The 26,468-nt window shown below is 35.3% G+C and overlaps 2 protein-coding genes across 3 annotated transcripts in view; one reads left to right on the top strand and one right to left on the bottom strand.

The window, feature by feature from the left end:
- LOC115222447 (ubiquitin-conjugating enzyme E2-22 kDa) overlaps positions 1 to 12,999 on the bottom strand; it is a 64,780-nt gene extending 51,781 nt beyond the window's left edge. The window contains exon 1 of one of the 2 annotated variants that reach the window (XM_036511742.1): positions 12,786 to 12,999. In XM_036511742.1, the coding sequence (XP_036367635.1) occupies positions 12,786 to 12,848 (63 nt within the window). In that variant the 5' untranslated portion in view covers positions 12,849 to 12,999. The remainder of the gene's footprint in view (positions 1 to 12,785) is intronic. The other variant, XM_029792638.2, reaches the window with a different exon arrangement.
- Positions 13,000 to 15,117: 2,118 nt separating this feature from the next.
- LOC115222635 (ribose-phosphate pyrophosphokinase 1) overlaps positions 15,118 to 26,468 on the top strand; it is a 95,207-nt gene continuing 83,856 nt past the window's right edge. Inside the window, exon 1 of the transcript XR_003882739.2 lies at positions 15,118 to 15,248. The gene's annotated coding sequence lies outside the window, so the exon portion shown is untranslated. The remainder of the gene's footprint in view (positions 15,249 to 26,468) is intronic.

Here is a 26,468-nt window from a genome sequence, read left to right as displayed (position 1 = left end):
GACCAGACATATTTTCACATAAGATTGGTAACAACACCATGTGTATGATGGTGACATATTTACAACTATCACATGCTGCCAAGATAACGTGACACAAACACTCACACGAGTCTTCCTTCATTTACAAGGTTTGAGTCAGCTTGGTGCTACAGTATACTTGCCCAAAGTGCCATGCATCGAGATTAAACTCAAAACTACACGGATAAGAAGTGACCTTAATCACACAGCTATACCTGAATCAATATATATATATATATATATATATATATATATATATATACTAGCAGTATCGCCCGGCGTTGCTCGGGTTTGTAAGGGAAATAACTATATAAGCATTTTTAGAGAGTTATAGCCAAAAAATAGAAAAAAATGCATTAAAAATGAAAAAATGGTAAATTTTTTTTTAATTGTTGACTCATCGTAGACATTTTTAGAGAGTTACTTCCCTTATATAATAGCGAAAAAGTGCATTAAAATGGAAAAAAATGGTAAATTTTTTTCTAAATCGTAGACTCATCGTAGACACGCGCTAATACCCAGAAGGGCTCGATATGAATCACGACTATAAGATACCCGGTTTTGGTTAAACGGCACTGCAAAATGTGGGAGTAGTTAGGAATCTAAATCATAGGAGACAGACACACAACCTTACTTTTATATATAAAGATATATATATATATATATATACACACTTACACACCTCTCTCTCTTTCATACATATATATATATATATACACACACACACACACACGCACAGATGTACAATACACATACATAGTTAACATGGATATATATAAATATACACACACATTCAACACATCTACTAGAGAGACTAGTATATTCAGTCACACGCTAAAATAGTAGCTTCTAGCCAAGAGAAGTCATCAAATGATGTCCAACTTCCAACAAGTGTTACAAACCTAAATCACATCCTCAAGTTAGCAGATTGGCAGTGATGGCCACCCACTATCCATCTTCTAGTTTCCAATGCAACCCCTCTTCCTTGTTCAGGTTAGCAAGATTCCACTACTGCTGCCAATCTGCAAGTAACTGTCTTCTTCAATCTTCTTGCCACTCTGATATCAGCATCTTCTATACTGATTATGCTGAAATCTTGGCTGTCAACTTCAACAGTAAATAACCAGGCCTGCCAATCTTTTACCATACACAGCTGAACCAGATCATGGTATTTGATGGTTCCCTTCTCAGAAACCTCTATACATTCATCTTCCCATAGTACCATCAGTTCAATCAGAATTGTCTTTGTTTCAACAGATATCAGGTGTCAGGCGTTTGGACTACACACATGAACGAATGACCAATCTCATCCATATTGCTGAGGGTTGTGGACTTCAGACACAAATGCCATCACTCACCATACACTGCGTTCTCACATCTCTGGTAATTTCTTCATTAGGGTATCATTCTTGTGTCTACCTCCTCTCTTCTTGATGAAACAAAGTTAGTATACCCCAATTTAACATTGATGTCTCTACTCTAAGCCCTTTCATAGGGTCTCACAGGCAGTAATGATTAATGCTTGAAGTCATCCTTCTCAATCTGGTTGCCTTGCAGGGCCACTTGCCTAGAGCTTAGTGACATGCTTTAACAAAGGATAACAGGTACCTTGATCCTAGTGGTCTGAAAGCACAGCAAAAACGAGGTTGGAATATCTAACAACCTGTACGATTGATAGACATTAACCATATCCATTCATTTGACAGGTATTGTTTTTGTCCAGTTGGGTCTTTAGATGCCCTCTTTAACAAACAAACCTGGTGTGTGAGGTGGTTTAATTGCCACTAACACAACCATGCAACAACTGGTACCAGAATACTACTACTTATTTATTGTATATATATATCTAGAGAGAGAGAGAGAGAGAGAGAGAGAGAGGAGAGAGAGAGAGAGAGAGAGAGATCATCATCATTTAACAGCTGTTGTACATACTGGCATGGGTTGGATGGTTTGACCAGGGTTGGCCAGCTGAGGGACTGCACCAGACTACAGTCTAATTTAGCATGGTTTCTATAGCTGGATGTCCTCCCTAATGCCAATGGGTGTTTTTTTGTGCCACCAGTATCTGCCACAACTATGATTTCACTTGGTTTAAAGGGTCTCCTACTCAAGCATGGCATATTGCTGAAGGTCTTGGTCATTAGTCACTGCCTCCATGAGGCGCAACACTCGAATGGTGATTTTTAAGTACCATTGGTACAGATGCTAGTTACATGACAGTGGCATCAGCCACATTGCCTCCATTCAGTCCAACACCTGGAAGGTGCCTTTTACGTGTCACTGGCACAGGTGCTAGATATGCAATACCAGCATTGGCTACATTACTTCTGTGAGGCCCATCGCTCAAAAGGTGCTTTTTACATGCTACCAGCACAGGTGCCAGTTACATGACACCAGCATTAGCCATGACTGTTATTTCACATGGCTTGACATGTCTTCTCAAGCACAGCATATTACCAAACGTCTCAGTCACTAGCCATGGGGACCAACATTCAAAGATCATGCTTTACCATCTCGTCCCTGGGTTTACCTCTTTCACATGTTCTCTCAACAGTTAGAGATCGGCACATTTTATAAATATATATATACACAAACATGCAAAGATGAACACATACAGATACACACTTAAGCAAAACAAATACATACACAAGTACAAAAGGTACATATACACACATGTAGATATGTATACTTATACAGAAAAATATAGATAAGTATACACATACATATATAAATGTGCATACACATATTCATCTCTGCATAAGTAAACCCACCCTCATATATATGTACATATACAAATGAATAGATACATACATATACATACATATACATACATATATACATATATATATATTATATATATATATATATTATATATATATATATATATGTATAAATACAGGAAGGTCATCTACCAATAGAAAATCTCAACAAATTCCATTAACATACATGAACATGGAAAAGTGATCATTAAAATTATGATGATGATACATATATATCTTTATCTTTTACTTGTTTCAGTCATTTTACTGTGGCTATCCTAGGGCACCACCATGAAGGGTTTTAATTGAATGAATTAACCCCAAGAATTATTAAGCCTAATAATTATTGCAGGAGTCTATTTGCTGAACTGCTAAGTTACAGGGATGAAACAGAGTTAGTATACCCCAATTTAACATTGGTGTCTTTACTCTAAGCAGCAGTTGTCAAGCGGTGGAGGGGGACAACACAGACAAGAACACACACACGCATACATATATACATAAATAACAGGCATCTTTCAGTTTCCATCAACCAAATCCACTGACAAGGCTTTGTTCTGCCCGAGGCTATAGTAGAAGACACTTGCCCAAGTGGCCATGCAGTGGGACTGAACCTGAAACCATGTGGTTAGGAAGTAAACTTCTTACCATACAGCCACATCTGCATGTCTGTCTTCTGTCCAAGTTTGGTTAACAGCCCTACCTGTTTGTTTTCACTGTCCTGTTTTTGTTACCTATTTTGACCTTCCGCAAAATCCTAAATTTCATTTAATCTGCTTTGCGGGAACAAATGTTTCATCAAAGGCATATCTTGCCGTAAAATGCTTGAAATACGGATTAGAGAAACAGCCAACAACTGATGAAGGGTCATTCTTTATGTCGTTTGTCTCGTTTTCCATTTGTTTCTTTTGTTGTTCGCAAACAAAGTTCATATTTTGTATTTTACGTTGTTTACGTTTTGTGACATTCTGTGCCCACATATGCATATGTATATAAATATACAAGTAAGTATGTACATATACATATGTGTGTGTGTGTGTATATATCATCATCATCGTTTAACGTCCGTTCTCCATGCTAGCATGGGTTGGACGGTTCGACCGGGGATCTAGGAAGCCAGAAGGCTGCACCAGGCTCCAGTTTTATCTGGCAATGTTTCTACAGCTGGATGTCCTTCCTAACACCAACCACTCCGTGAGTGTAGTGGGTGCTTTTTACGTGCCACCTGCATATATATATATATATATATATATATATATATATATATATATATACACACACACAGGGTCATTCTTTATGTTTGTTTTGTTTTCCATTTGCGTCTTTCCTTGTTTGAAAGAATAGTTCATGTTCCATGTACTCATGCTTCATACTTTTTTGTTGTACACGTTTCATGACATCTTGTGCCCACATATGCATAAATATATACATTATTTATATTATTATATGATTGAACACCACACATACTCTTCCAAGTAAGTTTTATCTTAATTCTGATGTGTATTCTATACAATTTTTTTTTACTCTTTCATTTTTCCCTCTTTCTCTCTCTTATTCTTTTACCTCCTCTTCTCCCACTATTCTATCCTATTACTCTGTCACTCTCTCTCCCTTGCTCACATGGCTCCCTTTAAAATGGAAGATAAGAAAGTTCATTTTCGGCACTTGATGCTTTTCTTTTTCTGTAAAGGGAAAAATGCCTCACAAGCAACCAAAGAAATATGAGCAGTTTACGGCGATGCTTCTTTATCTGAAAGAACTGTACAGAAGTGGTTTGCAAGATTCAGAGCAGGAGATTGTAGACTTATTGATAAAGAGCGATCTGGCAGGCCATCCACTACAGATGATGACCAAATCAAGTCTATAATTGAGAATAACCCACATTGCATAACCTGAGAATTGGCAGAAAGCCTCAATCTATCAAAATCCATCGTTCATGAGAACCTGGTAAAGCTTGGGTACACAAATCGCTACGATGTTTGGGTACCACATGAGTTGAATGAGAAGAACCTTTTGGATCACATTTCCATTTGTGATTCGCTTTATAAACGGAATGAAAACGCACCTTCTTTAAAGCAAATTGTGACAGGTGGTGAGAAATGGATTATCTATTGAAATGTTCATAGAAAGCGATCCTGGAATAAGCGACATGAGCCACCCTTAGCCACCCAAAAGCGGGTCTTCACCCTAAAAAAGTCTAGCTTTGTGTCTAGTAGGATTGGAAAGGAATTCTGTACTATGAGCTTCTCCCAAGTAACCAAACAATTAATTCTGAGAAATACTGCACACAACTGGATGAGTTAAAAGCAGCAATTAAAGAGAAACGTCCAAAATTGGCCAACAGGAAGGGTGTTGTTTTCCAAGACTGCATGTTTCTTTGGGAACCAGACAAAAATTGCTGCAGCTTGGCTGGGGTGTGTTACCCCACCCTCCATATTCACCTGATATTGCTCACTCGGATTTCCACTTATTCAGGTCTCTGCAGAATAGTCTTAATGGTAAAAATTCAATTCCTTGAATGATGTAAAAAGATACCTTTCTTTGCCATGAAACCACCTCAATTCTGGAAAGAGGGTATTTTCAAGTTAAAGGAAAGATGGAGACACAAGTATGTACATATATATGCATATACATTCAAGTATGTACATATATATGCATATACATTGAAGTATGTACATATATATGCATATACTTTCAAGTATATATATATATATATATATATATACACATATACATTCAAGTATATATATATATTAAATATACATTCAAGTATATATATATATACATACAAGTATATACATATATATGCATTTACAAACAAGTATATACATATATATGCATATACATACAAGTATATACACCCACATGCCTACTAGACTAGGATCTCTTGGCTGAGAGAGTGAGAGAGAGAGAGAGAGATGTACAGGACAAGCCTGTATGCATGGACATGTCTTCTCAAGCACAGCAAACAGTCAAAAGTTTCAGTCCCTTGTCATCTCCTCTGCGAGGCCCAACATTTGAAGATCCTTTCTTACCACTACATACTACATCTTCCTCGATCTACCCCATCCACATATTGCTTCCCCAATTAGAGATCGGCATTTCTTGATACAGCTGTCCTCATCCATACACATCACATGACCACACCAGCAGTCTTCTCTCTTGCACATATCTGATACCTTGTATACCCAGTTCCTCTCTCAAATCACTTACACTGTTGTAAATGCACACTGACATTACCCATCCAGCAGAGCACGCTGGCTTAATTTCTTTCAAGCCCTCCATGTCCTCAGTTGTCAGAGCCCACTACCAAGTAGCATGGCTGTCTGTGCACAGGCATCGTACAATTTGCCTTTCACTAAGAGAGAAAGTAACTGCCCATGCTTATGCCACATAAAAGTGTCTGTGCTGGTGCCACATTTAAAGCACCTAGTACACTATGTAAAATGGTTGGCTTTAGAAAGGGCATTCAACCATCCTAAAACTGACAAATGGAGTCCAGACAGCTCTGTCAAACCGCTCAACCCATGCCAGCATGAACAGACATTAAAATGATGATGTATATACATATACAAATGTACATATATATATATATATATACACACACACACACATATATATATATATATACATACACACATAATTTTAATATGCTAGACCACTGGTGTTAAATTGATGTTAATTAAAATGTCCAATTTCTTACCCTTATTTTAAATTATATATATATACCTACATATACATACACACACACACATTCCCAGCTATGAACAGATGGTTGTAGATTATTTTAGTTTTATTAATATTAATTCTGAGTCTACGTTTTGCTTTCTTTTAGTTCTCTGAGCATTTTTGTTGATTCTTTAATACTCCTAAAAAAAGGTACAATATCATCAGTAAATTTGAGATGATTTAGCCTGCATCCATTTATTTCTTTATCTGACCAATATTAGTTTTTAAAAACCTTTTTCTAATACAGATGTGAATTTGGGTGATATTGTGTCTCCTTGTCTAACTCCCTTACTGATTTTGATATCAATTGCTTTGTTGTTTATAGCAGCTATAGTTCTACAGTTGGTGTACATATTCTCAAATAACTTCACACAGTCTCCTTTGATTCCCTTTTCCTCCAGTGCTCTTAGTAGTAATAGATGATGAAATAGTTGAACATATAAAGCAATATACCTCTCTTGGACAAATAATATACTTTAAAAAAAAATCAGATAAACAAAATGAAGAATGAATACAACTAAGAGGGACAGCGTTTGGTAAATTGAATCACATGTATAATGTGTCTAAAAAGAAAGGCCTTCAACCAGTGTGTGCCTATGTGTCTAAAAAGAAAGGCCTTCAACCAGTGTGTGCTGCCCACTATTATGTATGCATCAGAAACTTGAATCAACAAGAGCATTGAAAATAAAATTAAGATCAACACAATGAGCCATGAACAGGAGAATGCCGAAGATTAACAAAATGAGTAAGTGGAGAAACAACAGGATAAGTGTGGCAACAGGTTTAACAGTATCATTTGGAAAATTTTCAGGATATGTGTTTAGAAGAAAGGATAATAGATGGAACAGCAAATTGACCAGAGTGGATACCACATCCAGAAAAAAAAAGACAGAGGGAAGACTGATGAAGTTGAAATAAAAACTTAAATTCTTTGGCACCAAAAACATGGATGAAGGAAACACAAGACCATCATCCAGCAGTGTATTGAATATGCATAAGGGGATATATATATATATATATATATATATATACACACATATACATATGGTGACATGTAAAAGAATCCAAAACACTATAAAGTGGTTGGCTGTAGCAAGGGCATCCAGCTGTAGAAACCATGCCAAATCAGATTGAAGTCTAGTGCACCCCCCCCCCGCTTGCCAGTTCTTGTCATGGCATCCAACCCATGGCAGCATGAACAGACTTTAAATGATGATGATATATATATATATGTATATATATATACATCATTTAACATGCACTTTTCCATGGTTGTGAGGTAGATTTTCTATGGCATGATGGCCTTCCTGCTGCCATCACTCACCAGTTTGCAAATAAGGTAATATTTTCCCATGACTGGACATGTTATTAACAAAGATTGGATGATAGTAACCATTCATTTACAACTATCGTGTAATGTCAAGGCAAGAAGACAGTAACACACATGTATGTGTATGTATATATATATATATTATTTATGATAGGTTTTTTTCAGTTTCCTTGTACAAAACCCACTCACAAGGGCTTTGGCTGGCTCACACCTGAAGACAACACCTGCCGAAAGTGACACAGTGAGACTAAAACTGAAACTGTGATGTTGAGAAGCAAACTTCTTACCACACAGCCATTGCCTGTGTGTATGTATATAATATATATATATATATATATATATATATATATATATTACATACATACACAGACTCATGTACACATACATGCACACACATATGGTGTATACATATGAGCATGCATTTACTCTATGTTTACACACAAGCTTACATTTACATGTATGAATATGCACATGGAAGGCAGACATTAAATGATGATGATGCATCCATACACACATGACAGGCTTCCTTGAGTACCCATTTATCAACTCCATTCATAAGATTTTGGTCAGCTTAAGGACAATAGTGGAAGATACTTGCTCTTGATGTTATGCAGTAGGACTAATCTCAGAACCACAAGGTTGAGACAACAGACTATTTAACCAGAGCCATGAACACATGTACAGATGCATACTTATGTACATACATATAAACACAGAAGTGAACAAAGAAAACAAAAATGTAAGGCAAAATTTGAATTCATTACCATCTAAAGTCAAGTTTAGAGAAAATTTCAAGAAGAGGACATGAAAGTTCCCTTAGAGGTATCCTCCAAATGCTTCACAAAAACCTGGGAAGTATTTGTGAAGAATTTGTGAAACTGATGTACATTACATAACAATCTGTTGATCATTCAATACATCACACAACCCAGTATTTCATAGTAAACTAGTCTGCTGAGAAAGTGCACGAAAATGATATCTATTATAATTCAGTGTGCCATTATTATAATTTAGATAAAGTGAAGCAGCAGAGTAATATGGTTTTTGAAGCACCAAAGAAGCTTTAACAACTTTTACAATCAAAAAGTTTGGGTTCTGAAAATGAAAAATATCTAAAACCAACAATGTCATACATCAATGGGCAAAATACTGCTAGGAGATCTCCATTTAGGAGTTAAAACATTTACTAAAATATCAATAAATCTTGAAGAAAAAAAAAAAAAAGAACTTCCGCAAAAACAAGAGAAGGAAGCTGTGTACCTAGTGAAAAAGAATCAAGACAGTTTGAAATGACAATTTCCCAGTAAGGTTCTTGAGATAGAGAAGTTTTGAATTATCAAAGAATTTAACTATAATATACAAATTATAGTCTCACTGTTCACTACAAAAGTCAATGCAGCAAAATCGTAGCAAGTATCTTAGGTACTTCTCAACCACATGGTTTCAGGTTTAATCTCATAGCAATACAAATATCTTCTGTACTTTGAGAAAGCATTGGCCTTGTGAAGTGATGGAAAATGTAGGAAGCCCATTATAAATATATATATATATCGTTTGTAGAAAACCTAAGTCCGAAAGAAGCACACTCTAAGATGTAGAGCAGTATATATTAAAAACGGGGAAGGCCGGTTTATGGGATCTGACGATACGTCATAAAGCTAAACCCATGATGGACGGGAAAACGGAAAGTAATTTCATAAACAGGCCTTCCCCATTTATATATATATATATATATGACAGACAGATGGGGGTGTGGATATGTGCAAGAATGTAGATATCTTTGTTTTACTTGAACAAAACTGTAAATGACGTTTACATTCCGTTTACAAAAATCTATGGAATAAAAATAAGATACCCTTACTTGTTAAAGCAGTGAAGTACTGGCGACAAAAGGCGTAGCTGATCGTATGCCTTTGTATGACTGTGCACATGTATGTACATTTGTGTGAATGCTTACATACTGCGTTCACGCACGGAGACCTTAAAGCAAATAACGGTGATGCCTCAACATTCATCGCTCACAAACTGTCCCACAACTCTTCACTTTCGAAATAACAATAACCCATAACTTGAAAAATAGGTAAGTATTAGCAACACAAAGGGCAAGAGATAGTAAAACAATACCTCTGTGTGTAATCGTCCAACTCGTGCCAGCATGAAAAACAGACGTAAAACGAACACAAGTGTGTGTGTGTGTGAGTGTACACACACGCAGGTATATATACATATATACATACACACACTTATAGGTATCAGAACATACAAATGCATACACAGAGTGTCAGAAACAGTGAAGTACCCTCCACACACACAGAGGTAACATACGTAAAAATATTCCAGTATCATCAAGTATCACAGAAATTGCTGAATGTGGAAGGCGGCTGTTTTTATTGATATGTGTATTAGACAACTCATTGTTTTATATATATATATATATATATATATATACACACACACACTAACGGTTACCTCTTATAATACAGAGGAGACTGGGTTTTTCCATAAATTTTTTTTCCTTTTAACAGTGATAGGCCTCCTGGTACATACCATGGCCGACACTTATCAGAGCTGTATATTTTGTGCGTGTATATATATATATATATATATATATATATATATAATATGAATGATACATACGCTTTATAAATATAGGCACATGTACAAACATATAAACATATATGTATGCATACTCATTAGCACTGATTAACAAATAGCACTCATTAAGTCTTTTAAGAGTACGACAGACATAAGTAAAATGTATAGAATATTGGTTTATTTCATTTTAAAAAAATGAAAAAGAGATAAAATGAGTAAGAACTATAATAGTAATAGGTTTGCTTACCAGGGTTTAGACGCAAGGCAAACATAAAATGGGGGTCTAGTTTAGAAAGCGATGATCGTATTAAAGCGAACCCTCACATAATGACCACATAACGGAGTTGGAATTCGAAAAGCAGGAGTGATGTGTTAGTATTATGTGGTGAGGAATAAGAAACGGTACTCTCTCTACTATTACTGATTTATGATAGTCTTAGCTGTGTCTAGCAATAAATATACACATATGCATTATAGATATATATATAATATATAGGTACTTGTTAATAACTTGTTAATAATCGTGGTCCCGGTTTTGCACACGCGAATTCGCGCGCGCGCGCGCGCCAGACGTAGGTACTCGATACTCGAGATCCTACGAGGATTTGACTGTCATGATGTTGAGTCTTATTAGATTCTTGTCCGATTCAGTATATTTGTCATGTGCTTTCTGAAGTAGGCAATAAAAACCTTATAAACAAACTGTTATCTACATAATACTGTGGTAATTAGACAAACATTAACTGAAATTAATTATGCCTTTCCTAACAGAAAATGACATAATATGTATTTATTATGTGAACATGTAAAGGAAACTGAAAATTGTGATATGTTCCTCTCATTACTGGCACTTATTAACTTGAGAAAAATAAAAAGGCCACATATAGAATGAGATATTCGAAAATAAAAAATGTTAAAAGATACTCCTCGAATTAAAATCATGACAAAGATTTTCAAAATCCCTTTTTTGCGATAGATGGAGATTGCCTGAAGTAAATAAGGGAGAAGGAGAGAGAAGACAGCAGAAGGAACAGCATTGATGAATTTCTGTGAAAAAAAATATTTGGACAAATGAAAACGGTCGTGTGATGAATATTCTGAAAGATGTTTCAGAATGATATAAAGTTTGAATGGGTATGATCTTCCGCGTGTATTGAAACCATTGCATTGTAGAAATTATAACGTGACATTTCTGCTAAGCTGCTGCAACTTTTTAAGACTTACATCGAAAAGTTACAAATACGTGACGAGTTTGAACGAATAATACCCCAGAAAAAGAAGGTATTTAATTAATTGACTACTATTTTACATTACACATGAAATGTATTTATTTATAAACTTTAAACTGAAAATTCCCCGTTCGCGTTTCTGTAAAAAAAAAGTAATTACTTTTTACTTTGTTCAAAAAATATTATTAATAATAATTAATTTTCAAGAATTATTTAATTTATATAATTAATTCATTAATTTTATTCTGTAAAATAGTAATTAATTCATTTATCTGTAAATCCGCGAGGAAAGCGACCAAGGTATCTTTAAAAAAATCCTTTTTTTTTCCGGGGGGGGGGGGGGGGGGTTACCCGCATGCGCGAATCGCGCACTGCGCATGCGCAAGTCACCTCGTAGGATCTCGAGTATTAATAATAATTAATTTTCAAGAATTATTTAATTTATATAATTAATTCATTAATTTTATTCTGTAAAATAGTAATTAATTCATTTATCTGTAAATCCGCGAGGAAAGCGACTATGTAATTTTTTTGTGTAAAATTGAATATGTTATATATACACACACACACCACATATATATATTTTTAGTTAAATCCAACACCTTTTTGTGTTAAAAGCAGAAAGGTATCTTTAAAAAAATCCTTTTTTTTTTCCGGGGGGGGGGGGTTTAACGCGCACGCGCGAATTCTGCACTGCGCATGCGCAAGTCACCTCGTAGGATCTCGAGTATCGAGTACCTACGTCTGGCGCGCGCGCGCGCGCGAATTCGCGTGTGCAAAACCGGGACCACGATTATTAACAAGTACCTAATATATATACACATATATATAAATAGATATGTGTGTGTGTGTATGTAAGCATGTGTATAGATAGATAGATAGATATAGAGATAGATAAGTACAGATAGATAGATAGATATAGACAGATAGATATTTGTATGATTGTGCATAAATATAAACATAAAGAAATTTTTTTTTAAAAAATGACCGCGAAACATAAAAGGTTAATTGTTGTAAAGCCACGAGTGTATTGTGAGTGTTAAAAAAAGAGTGGCGGGGTATTGGTTGGTAATGGCTTGAAGTGGCTGTCTTCTCGATCCTTATTAAACAACATAACAATTTTACCTCTTCGCTGCTGATAACTTCCCGAAATTCTCGCTTTATTCGCTGTTCAGCAATTGCCGCCATTGATGTAGATGGTGGAATGTTGTTGTCGTGAAAACGAAACTAACAACTTCACCTGATGTTCGTCTCCTTTACTTTAAAACTTTCTCTCGCACTTGTCTGCTAGAAAACTAATCATAACTTCCGACGCCACCACTGCACATGCGCTTTTAAAACTCGTTTCGCTTCCGCTTTACTCCTTCCTCTACCACTTTTTACTTTTTTAATAACGTTTCATTTGCTTTTTTTTTTTTTTTTGCACACATATTTTATTTTTGAACCATTTTATTAAATATCTCTTTCACTAACATCATCGAAATTATTAATATTATTATTTATTATTATTATTATTATTTACGCATTTCAATTTCAGTTTTCGAACCTATTACTGCAATTACGCCCCCTCCCCCCTCCTCCAACCAACCCCCGACTCACTCCTCGTCTGTCGCCCGCCGAGGTCAACTTAGGTTTTTGCATTCTTTTCTTTCAGTGGGAGTGGATAAAATAAAGTACCAGTCAAGTACTGCGATTGATATAATCCGATCGACCCTTTCTCCTCTCCCAAATGCCCGACCATGTGCCTTATATTTGAAACACCTATATGAACGTTAAAAAACAATTATATGCAAAAATGTTTAGAAATATTATTATTATTAGTATTATTAGTTCTGTTAGTTACTTCCCCTTTGCGTTACAAGTTCAAATCCCGCCTAGGTTGAATTTTCTTTCCATCGTCCTTCCGTTAGAGATAAGTACCTGACAAATTACTTCACCGGTATCATAGGATACACTCCACTCTCAAAATTTGTGAATTTATTGCCCGTGTTACAAATTATATTCCTTTTTATCATCGGATTTTGTTTTTTCCATCAAAATGTTACTCTTTTTTTTTTTTTTGAAAAAATATTTCGTTTTCATTCCCATCTCGCATGTTTTCTGGATTTTCTTTCACATTTTAAAATATAATTCGTAATCTCTCTATATGTGTGTATTATATATATACATATATATATATATATAAGCTGTATTTTCTTTTATTTTTTTTACTTGTTTCAGTCATTTGACTGCGACCGTGCTGGAGCACCGCCTTTAGTCGAGAGAATCGACCCCAGGACTTATTTTTTTTGTAAGCCTAGTACTTATTCTGTTGGTCTATTTTGCCGAACCGCTAAGTTACGGGGGACGTAAACACACCACCATCGGTTGTCAAACGATGGTGGGAGGACAAACATATATATGCTCTCTCTCTCTCTATATATATATATATATACACATATGTATATGCTGTATATATAGTATAAGTAAGGATTGGTCTCCTTCCCATTTTGTTTTCTTATAGATTTCTGAAAAATACAGATTTTTAGTGAAATTTCACAGACACGTTTTTAATGGGATACATTACAACTCTGCTGATAAAAGTTAGTGGAAAAAAAAATTGAGTGAAGAATTTCAGATCGTCATTCTTCTACTTCCTAACTTTTGTTTGCACAAATTTCCTTTAGCATTTTCACTTTTTTTTTTTTTCAATTGACTTGAGTGTTACCAGTCAACACTCTAAATTTTACTTATAAATTTTGTTTAAAAAATAATCAGCTTTTGGAAAATAAAGTCGGGAAGCGCCAATGGCCTGGGCTAGTCTTCGGCCGAATGTTATTTTATGTGAAACCATGGAGAAATAATTCTGGCCATTTATGAAGAATCAAACAAAATCCGTTGTATTAACTTTTCGTTCCGTATATAGGCTGTAGTCAATTTTGAACTGTCTAAAAGTTTCATGTCACTTCTGCGACCTGATGACTGAAGTGATTCCTCTTGAGGCAGTGGGATTGTCATTCGTGACTAAGTGGCAAAAGCGCGACGAAACTTTTAGACACTTCATAATAGACAGTACTAAAAATATAAATGAAATGTGAATATATGTATATACACACACACGTTATAGATGTTCTTATATATGTTATGTATGCACATACATATATACACATGGTATATATACATATATTATGGTATTCTTTCTAACGAAAGAATGACTATTGTTTATATATATATATATATATATATATATATAAGCATGTAAGTGTATGTATTTACTCGTGTTTCGTTTAAAATATAAAATATATTTCAAGAACCATTTTATACATAATTGCAATTATCACATTTGTGTTATTAATTTTAATAGTTCACTTGCAGAAATTTTTGTTTTCAGAAAATTCATTCAGCTCATAAAAAAAAATATCATCTACAAAAAAAAAAAAAAAGGAAGAAAGAAAGAAAAATCGAAGTCGCTAAAATTGTAGCTTTTCGATAATATCCGGGAATTGCCATTTGATGAATATATTGGTCTTCTCTAGACTCCCGGAACTTCCGGAATATTAATAGGAAATAGAGATGATCTAATAGCTAAAGTCTTCTGTTGCATTAACTGTAAGTATGCAATAAATAATTTCTTTGAAGATATATATATATATATATATATAGGGGCATATGTATATGTGTGTATATACATGTGTATGAAGGCATAGTGTGTATAGATATTCATGGTAACACACGTGTGTGTGTATATATATATATATATATATATATATACACATATATACACACACACATATATATATATATATATACATACATACATATACACGTGTATATAAATATATCGTGTGTGAAAGAGAAGAGAGCAGTGCTTAACCAATCTTAATTGGGTTTTTTTCACATCAGTCTTGAAAGAAAGAAGCTTTCACCTGAATTAATTCTCATAATGTGGTGCACCTGAGCACTGTATACAATAATTTCATTATATTGTATTGTTATAATTTTAATTGTATCTCTTTCCTATCTCACTTGTATTTCAAAGTTTCTCTTTACTTTCCCTGCTGTTTATGCACACATACGCAGATATTGGTACGTGTGTGTGTGTGTGCACAACCTACACAAGGTGTGTATGCCTATTTATATCTATTGTTATTCATCAAATTATTTGAATAATGACTGGCTAATGGTAGTAACAATTGTGGTGATGAGACAGACTCCTATGAGAATCTGATGAGTCAGCTGAAATACTCACGGAGTCTCATGCCATATGCATACGATACTAATGAATATCATAACATCATACAAAGTTGTATAATCAATCCATTAGTTATTGTTGTTTAATCCCGGGCAGTTCTGACTCTGTACACCTATAATAAATGACTGATAAGCCTACTTTTGTTTCATTTCTTTTTTTTTTTCTCCCCCTTTTTTCCGTGTGTAGATTAAAATATGCAAGTTCTGAGCTTAATGTAGACTAAAATATCCATTTTATCGTGCCGTTTTGAAGAGGGTAAGTGATTTGTAGGAAATTTAGTTGTTATTTCTAGTAAGTTGAGCAACTTTATATAGCTTATCTCACAGCATGACCACAACGTTTAGTTGAATACAAAACATGGATATTACTTCTTCAGTAATGTTTGTGTATACCTATGTCTATATAACTTCATCTGAAGTAAACTGATTATATCTGTACAATGAAATTACATTACTTTATTTTGTAGAGATAAAAAATTATGTTCATCATTTCTGCATTCATTACTCTCCACCCTAATCACATAACCACCACCACCACTATCATAATCGTAATCATCATCACAAGCATCTATATCATGTCTTTTATTTACAGATACATTTTGCATTTTAAAAGAATTCTTAAACTTTATTAAAACTTCAATATACACGCGTTTGTGCACACACACTCATACAAAAAAAAACATCAATATATGTACATGTGTGTGTGAGAGAGAGGTGATGTGTAAAGAGTGTACTAAGCAATCATCTAAGAAATCTGCAGTTCACATGTTACTTATCAGTAAAAGGTACCACAGTATGGTATTGTTCACTGTGATGTGTCCATGGCTAAAAAACTCACTTAACTGGCAACAGTCCAGTCTACCTAGCTGTAAGTAGGTACCACAATCTGGTATATTTCACTGTACTATCTCCATAGCCAACACACTTAACTGTCAACAGTCCAGTCTAAATAGTTTTAAGTAGATACCACAGTCTGGTATAATTCACTGTACTATTATTTCCATAGCTAACACACTTAACTGTCAATAGCCCATTCTAACCAAGTAGAAACCACAGTGTAGTGTCCATGAACATGATAACTTCCAGCTATAAGCTGATAAGACCAGGTGGACATCTTTATCACTGGAAACGATGGTAGCAGTGGAAAATTAAGTAGTGGCTCATTAAATATTGGCACCCTTAAAGAAGTTTATTTCTCGCATGCTTTAATGTCACAGAAGCACTCATTAAAGAGGCAATCACTGTAGACCTCTGAGGAATGTAAAAGGACAATAAATAAGGCGCAGGAGTGGCTGTGTGGTAAGTAGCTTGCTAACCAACCACATGGTTGCGGGTTCAGTCCCACTGCGTGGCATCTTGGGCAAGTGTCTTCTGCTATAGCCCCAGGCCGACCAATGCCTTGTGAGTGGATTTGATAGACGGAAACTGAAAGAAGCCTGTCGTATATATATATATATATATATGTGTTTGTCCCCCTAGCATTGCTTGACAACCGATGCTGGTGTGTCTACGTCCCCGCCACTTAGCGGTTCGGCAAAAGAGACCGATAGAATAAGTACTGGGCTTACAAAGAATAAGTTCCGGGGTCGATTTGATCGAGTAAAGGCGGTGCTCCAGCATGGCCGCAGTCAAATGACTGAAACGAGTAAAAGAGTAAAAAGAGAGTATGTCATTTGAAATTTATTTAGCTGTTTTTGACATTTTGATGGACAAAATATTTTCATCTGATGTTGATGTTTTGTGAACCATTTGTCTCTCTTGTTTGATCATCTCATGGGCAACAATGAAGCATAAGTACATGTAGGAGAAAAATCTATTTATATACAATTTTATTTTTTTTGTTTTTACAGAGAAAGTTATTGATAATTAGGCAGGGAAAATTATAGAGTTCACATATTATTTTGTAGTAATTATCAGTATATAAGAACGCATTTAGAGAGGAAGATTATCAATATTTAGGTGCAAAACACTAATACATTCACAGATTGCTACATCTGCCTTCAGAAATCCACCACCAACTGCCAAAATTCCTCGTTACCTAAGTTATAGAGAAGACAACCTCATTCTCAGGTACCATGACTTCAGTAAGTTACCTCCCTTCCTTTACATAGTAGTACTTCCTTTTATGTTCCCAGCAGAAGCAATTGAACAAACATACTTGTATAAGAAACGGGTCTAGTTTAATTACTTAATTTAGACATAGATTCGGCAAACCACAGTAAAAGCAACCCATTTAGTAGGTCATTAACTAAAATAAAAACTGGTACAGGATAGGAAAAAGTCTTCAGTTCTGGTACAAGCCATGCATCTAGTTTAGGCTGTAAAACAACTGGCAGAATCGTTGACATGTCACAAAACGGGGAAATTTCTTCTGGCCCCTTTTATGTTCTCACTTCAAATCGTACCTAGGTCAACTTTGCCCTTCATTTCTTCAGGGCCCATTAACTAAAGTACCTGTCAATGTAATTGATTCTGCTCGCCTTGAACCGTGCAATGGACTAGCATCCCATTCAGGGGCAACATTGTGATCTCAGTCACTTATATGCCTTGGAAAGCAGGTAACTGGATTTATGAGTCTTAAAATTACTAGGCTCTAAAGTTGTTAGTGATAGGAAAGAAATGCAGCTACTAAAACATGGCACTCACAACAACAGACAGGGTTATCTATGTTGTATATATCAGATAACAAAGAACTCCAAGTGGTGGCATACTGTAGTGGAATAAATCTGCCCAACCCATACTATCATGGAAAAATAGATGTAAAACAAAGATGATGATATATGCATGTGTTCTGGAATGTAAAGTGTAATTAAGAGATGTTTCACTGTTCCAGCATGTATTAGAGTTTGGTGTGTCAAGATTTTATTTTAATGCTGAATTGGGAAGTGAGTGATATTACCATGCTCACATGGTTCAGACTGTATTCATTGAGGAAGATTTTCAACAACTAGATTGTTTTATGGTATTGCCAATCCTCACTTGTTTCCAAATAAGGTAATATTTCCCCATAACTGGACTTGTTTTCACAGAAACTTGGAAGTGAAAGCCACTACTTGCATGATGATGACAACCATCACATGATGTCAAGGCAAGGAAACTAATGTGCATACACACACACATATATATATTATATATATAACAAGCTTCTTTTAGTTTCTATGTTCCAAATCTACTTGAAGATTTTTGAGAATTTCATGTTTGTTGAGATTTTATTTTAGGGGGGTTTTTTTCTGGAAAATTCTATTTTTCTGAATTTTGTTTGAATTTGGTACTGTTGTGTGAGTGCATTTTTTAAACTTTTTTTTACAGTTTAGTTATAAGAGAAAGGGAGAATAACCATCATTCTTCTTTCAGGGCCTCCCAAACTGGTGATAGTGGGTGGATTTAAATAGAAGGAAAGCCATGATCTGTGTTTGGTATAATTAGAAGCAACATATCATAATACTGAGTTAGCCTTACACTGGGGCTCAGCTTTCAGATGCTTGTAACAGAGTGGACAGTGCTAACAGTCATCCAAGAGTTGAATAGTGATGTTTAAATCTGTTTTTCAGATACAGAGATAGCCTATCTGTTTGACATCAGCATGGTTTCCATCTAGCCAATTTCACTCACAAATTTCAGTTCCACCCAAAGATTTAGCAGAATATCTCCAAAGATGCTATGCAACTCAGAACCACATAATTCCGGGGTGAACATCTGATTCAAAGAACCATACAATAGATATGAGATGTTTTTGGCACAGCCATTTTGGTGCCAGTTATTCAATGTGACTTATTTGACATCAAATGTTTTAATATCTCTTTCTCTCTATATATGTTTGTGAGCATATCTCTCTTTATGTCTATGAGGAGAAGGAAAGTGTTTATGACAATTGTGTTCAATTAATAAATTTGTAATGTTTCTCTCTCTCTCACAACATGTATATTTCCGTGTGTTTGCCTTCAGCACTAATTACTTTTGTCAAAACAGGCTGACTATCTACTTAGCTGCGTTCAGTCATCTCATCCCACTGTACCTCCATCTGTTCACAGATATATTTTTCTACATTTGGTCTCATGCTACTGACTGTTTTAGCCACTAAATACTAACATGGTAAGTGGCAGTATTTGAAAGGAAGTATTTTACTATTTACATATGTGGAGATGAACATTTTTCTATCATACTGCATTGTTATATGTACTGTGCACATCATGGTTTATAGGGTTATCCTCATCACTGTCATAATTTAGCAATTTTTTCATGCTGCCATGAGTTTAACGATTTGACTGGAACTGGTAAGCCGGAGAGCTTCATTTTGTTTTAGCTTGGTTTCTACAGCTGGATGTCTTTCCTAATGCCAACCACTCCACAAAGTGTACTGGGTGCCTTTATCTCAGGATCATCAACACTATTCAAATTGTAAAGTTATGTTGCCATTATAGACAACAAACAAGTGTCTCCTTCACATGTGTACATCATTTCTTTGAGCAGGTTCAATACTAATTTTGGAAGAGAAACTTTTACATTATGATAGTTTGTGTTTTGTTTATTTTATGTAATATAATAATGAGCTCATTGTAAACAGTGTTCAGATACACTACAGCACATCAGAAAAGGTAAAAGAGAAAACAGAAAGCAACAATAAGTGAAGTAAAGGAAGACAAAAATGATAGTGAAAAGTGCATGTGTAGTGCACAGAATTATCTGTTTCCTTAATTATTGTTAAGTTTTAATTATATATGCTACTAAATAAATGAAATTTCATTCTTCATTTTATGTTGTTCACCTACATGTTTCCATTTGTTAGATCAAAGGCAAAATTTGTTGAGGCAGGTTTTAGAGAGCTAGATGTTCTTCATGTTGCTGACCCTGAACTGTTTTCCTAATAAAGTATTTTTAATCCACTGGTCCCCACATGTCAGAAGTAAAACTATAGGGCTTTTGCTTACTGGAGAATGTAATCAAGAATGGCACTTAGCACCTTGAGAAACATGAGTTAAATTTCTGCCAAAACCTCTAACCTTGGGACATCATCTCTCTGGATTTCCTCCATGTATTGACTAACTGATGTTCAGGCTGAACACTAGCCGTATTGATCAACTCTCTGGAGACCTGTGAAGGTTATATGTTCTGCATCTCCTCCAAAATTATATCATAAATTTATATACATGGGGGTGGGGATCAACATCTTCATCATTTAATGTCCATGTTCATTGCTGGCATGGATTGGGCAGTTTGGCAGGAACTTGGTCCAAGAACTAAATTGTATTTCTCTATTTTGACATGGTTTCTACAGCTGAATGTCCTTTCTCACTCCAACCCCTTTACAGCACTAGTGACATTTGCATGCAGATTACAGGACTGAACCCAAGTGAATTTATGTTAGTAGATGAGGGATTAAAGTATGAGAGAAAGGGGAAAGAGTAGAACAGGTTTCTTGCTGTAGAGGGGTCAAAAGAACCAGCAGTGCAGGTGGGAAAAGGTTGTGTGTTATAATAGGTAGCTATCACCACAGCAGTAACATCAGACATTTGATCAGTGTTAGATCAAATCGATAAAAAAAGACTAATTTTTTTATTTTATATAAGCAACAACAATGAACAGCTGTGAAATAATGGGACAGTGATCTATTTTTTAAAGTTTCCCCCTACACACATTACTACTTACTGACTTGTTTAAACCATTGAACATGTGTCATATCTTAAACAATTCTAATACTAAGAAAGAAAAAAAAAACATCAGGTGGTGCCTTAAACATCTGCTGATAATACAATTTTATATAATTGTTATGTTTGTCATTGTTGATTTTTGGTTGTACAGGATGTTTAAAGATAAGGCAAGATTCACAGTCCAGGGAAAGTTGTGATGGTTTTCAAGGCAATTAAACTAGTCAGCATGTATGACCAGTCTTGTGGATTAAATAAACACATGAGATATTATTGCTGGAACTGATATTGATTAATGAAAAAGCTTCAAATATGTCATAATCAGTTTCATCATTTAATGTCTGTTTCTATGGTAGTGAGCTGGCAGAATTGTAGGCACACCAGGCAAAATGCTTAGTTGCATTTCGTCTGTCTACACTCTTGAGTTCAAATTCCACTGAGGTTGACTTTACCTTTCATCCTTTAGAGATTCATAAAATAAGTACCAGTTGAGTACTGGAGTTGATGTAACTAACTATCTCTTTCTGCTAACCTTCTGCCTAAATTTGAAATTAATGTTTGTTATCATGAACTCAATGGGTTCAGCAGGAACTGGTGAGATAGATTACTGCACCAAAGCATCAATGTTTTAACATGGTTTTTGTGGCTGGATTCCCTTAATGCCAACCACTGTACTGAATACTTTTTGTTCAGTGCCAACACTTGTGAAATTACCAAGTAATTTACAAGACAAGACCCCCGCTCACTACTCATCTTAGGGTACACTTGTTAAAGAGGATAGCTACAGGTGTCTTTCTGTAGAGCAGATACAAGGTTACCTCAGTTGGAGAAGCCAGAAGATCATGATGAAGATGTGTCAAGGTGCACTTTGCCTTCAAGTTAAAGGATGGTGGCTATAAGAGAAGTGGCATGGGTAGTTAAGTTCATGGGAATGTAAAGGAGATTAGCAGATGGATAAGGATAGAGACAAGAGAAATGCTGTAGGTGGTGAATATGGCGTCATGGTTGATTGTGAATATTAGTTGAAGAGGATGATAGAAGTAGATGTGGATCAGCAAAGATGATGTGAAATGCAAGTGACAAGGACAGAGATACTTAAGGGTGGAAATAGTGGGATGCTATTGGCAAAATAATGGTATGTTCAGTGGTAGGGAATGGTACTAAGAATGCATGAGGAAAAGGGTGAATGATAGTGGGATGGAATATATAATCAATTCTGCTCTCAAGGTTGCATCAGTTAAGTGAATAGTGCTATGGTCAGAAGGGAGCAGGTTAGGAAGATGAGTTGTGGGTATTTAGAAGATAGGGAGATTCATCAGAGAGACTGAGTGCAGGGGCAGACATAAGCAACATGCATTTAACAGTATCATTTTTACTTATATGGATTGGTCTGTATGGCTGTGAAGATCACCAACAAAAGGAGTAAACAACCTTAGTGATGCAGTATGTTTCTATTTCACAAGAAATTCATTGAAATGTCTTATCGTAATTTTAAGGTAGTATGAAAAACAAAACTGACATAGAAATCTCTCACCCCTTCTCTCTCTCTCTCTCTCTCTCACACACACACATCAGGTGCTTTGTTTCTTGTCAAACCATCCAGCCCATGTCAGCAGTGAGAAACAGCACATTGATGTTGATGATGATAATATACCATCATTGTACATACAATAGTCAATGTTTACAATCTGCTGCAAAAACCTGTCCTATTGAACTATTTATTGTTCAGAGGACTAAGGAAACTAATACATTTGGAACAAACCAGGCAAGGGTTTGCAACAAGAAAAAACATTTGGCTGCAGAAATACTGCCCCAATAACTTGTCTTACTCATACCAGCATACAAAAGTAAATGTTAAAATTATATATATATATATATATATATACACACATACACTTATGTTAATGCTTGTTTTTATGTTCAGTTATAATAAAAACAATTTTACATTAATCTGATGGATTATGGTATACTTTTGTAGAGTGAAAATGTGTTATTCTTATACAAGAATGTTTTTGAAAGTAACTTTGAAATTTCAGCCAGCTAAACCATCATCAGACAGTGGTTTAGCATGTCAATCCATTGAAGTCACTGTCAACAACATTCTTATATAAGAATTATATATATATATATATATATATATATATATATATATATATATAGACATAGACATGGCTGTATGGTAAGAAGCTTGCTTCCCACCGCATGGATCCAAGTTCAGTCCCACTACATGGCCTCTGCACAAGTGTCTTGTACTATAGTCTCACACCAACCAAAGCCCTGTGAGTGGAGTTGGTAGATGAAAACTGAAAGAAGCCCGTTGTGTATATATGTATGTCTGTGTTTGCCCCCCACCCCACCACCGCTTGACAACTTATGTTGGTGTCTTTACGTCCCCATAACTTAGTTGTTTGACAAAAGAGGCCGATAGAATAAGTACTAGGCTTACAAAGAATAAGTCCTGGAATTGATTTCGTTGGCTAAAACCCTTTAAGGCAATGTTCCAGCATGGCCACAGTCCTGAAACAGGTAAAAGAATATACATATATAGAGATACATAGATATAGTTATGAATGTTTATACAAAGAAAATTACAGTAAATCTTTTAACAGTAGAACTCAAAGCAGATAAAGCTATAAATAATAGGATATAGAATATCGGGTTAAAAAAACCTTTGGATAGAAAACATTTAGAGTTTTCTGGCAAATTTATTTCATATCACTTGAAGTTTCTTAAAAAAAAATTTAATTCTTATAATGCAAACAAAAACATTGTGGAGTGAAATAAACATAAAATTATATTCTGTTTGTGGTATTACATCATTACTTCAAGTTTCATACTCAGCATATGCCAAATAGTCATCAGACAATAAGTCAAACCAGTTTGGAAATTAAGCTTGACATATATGGATTTCCTAGTATTGCATTATGGGATTAAAAACTATGGGTAGCCTAACTTGTTGTATATAGGTAATGTTTGGATGAGTTATTTCCCTTGGCTAGTTCTAAACAAAAAGTAGAAAGAGAAAGCTTTAAAAAATGTGATTAAAGGATAGAAGCAGAGGAATTGTTCTATGGAAATTAATAAAGTTAAAGAATGAAACTTGTAAAAAGTATCTAAGGGTGATCTGGCAGAATTGTGAGCATGCCAGGCAAAATGATTAGCATTTAGTCCATCTTTGCATCATGTTCAATTTCCGCTGAGGTTGACTTTGCCTGTCATCCTTCAGGGTCAATAAAACTGGGGTTGAGGTAATTGGCATACACCCTGCCCTAAAATTGTTGACCTTGTGCCAAAATTTGAAATTATTATTATTATTATTTTGTATGGCCAACAAGTGGAGAGATACCATGGTAAAGAAAGATCTGGCCTTTGGATGTACGGATAAGTTAATCACTAAAGTGTCTACAGCTTAATTATAAAATGTGTCATGGTGCATCAAAACAATTTGAGTCGGAGAAACAGAACATTAAAAGAATTATATCCTGCAATCAACTGACACATTTGCCCAATCCCAGGCAAAATCAAAATCAGCACTGCCCCCCAGTATGACTCCATAACAAAATCCATCCCTAGACTCAATTTATATTCATTCAGCCGTTGCAAATAGATGCAGCTTCTTATATTTTTAAAGGTGTTTTTCTTTCTTTGTTGCACACTTTTTTTTCACTTTATTGTAAAATCTTCCTCAAAAACTCATAGAATGACCATTAAGTAAAATTAGATGTACCTAGAGTTAGAACTAATTCACAAACCTTAAACAATTATTTATCTTTCTGTACTGTACAAATGTGCTCTTCAATATTTTCAAGTCTTTATCTTTCCAAACAGTACAGTGATTAGTGGTTAACTATTCCTTTAATTTTAGCCCACTGCTAGACTCTCTCATTACATTTTATTATTGACACGTTACAATTTAAACTCTAAATTTGGTTTGTCAGAGTTTTATTCATAACTAACAAAGGGAAATAACTCACCCAACACTATTTACCACTTCCTGGGATGTGCAACAATCATGCTTCTCTGGTTGACTCTTGCTACACATGCCAGCTTAGTAAAGAGGTTGTAAAGAAATTATGGTAATAACGATAACCAATAATGGACCATGTATATATAAACCAAAAAAATCAATACTCTAAAATACCACCATCACCCCCAATCAAGAACATTAAAAAGCTTGGAATCAAAGAAGCAACAACTGCAGGACTATGAGAACCCTCATAAACGACCAAAGAGCTGCAGAGAAAGCCTGGCCTATTAAAAACATCAAGGATAATCCTAAGGTCTTTTACTCCTTTGTAAAAACACATAGAACTAGTTTCTTCTATTGGTCCACTGGTTGACAGAAACAGCATCCTTCACAGTGATGCCAAAGACATGGCTGAGATCCTGCAAAGTCAATACTGCTCTGTTTTCAGTTGACTTAAGCAGCTTTGCTTCTTTGAATCCTCAACATGTCCTTTCTGATATAACCTTTGACGCCACTAATATCCTAGCAGCAATAAAAGAAATCAAACCTGATTCAGCAGTGGAGTGGGTCCAGACAGTTACGTTCGTATGAATAAAAGATAATCGTTATTAAACTAGACCAAAATCATCTGAATTGCAACCAGCATGGCTTACAAGGTGGGAGGGACTGTCTAACACAACTCCTCCTCCACTTTGATGACATCTTAAATACACTAAGAGTGGGCTCCAATGTGGATGTCATATACCTTGATTTCAGCAAGGCCTTTGACAGAGTAAGCCACAATATACTGTTATGGAAACTATCCAATGCTGGAGTCAGTGGAAAACTACTCCAATGGATTAGGACTCAGCATGTTGTGGTTGATGACATCTACTCAAGACCAGCAAAAGTCATTAGCAGAGTTCCGGAAGGTACTGTGCTGGGTCCACATCTTTTTATTGTCTGTATCAATGATATTGCAGATGA

This window comes from Octopus sinensis, linkage group LG20, assembly GCF_006345805.1.
Source record: "Octopus sinensis linkage group LG20, ASM634580v1, whole genome shotgun sequence".
NCBI classification, from domain to species: domain Eukaryota; kingdom Metazoa; phylum Mollusca; class Cephalopoda; order Octopoda; family Octopodidae; genus Octopus; species Octopus sinensis.
The sequence above is the reverse complement of the archived record's forward strand: the minus strand, read 5'-3'. Positions and strand labels throughout refer to the sequence as shown.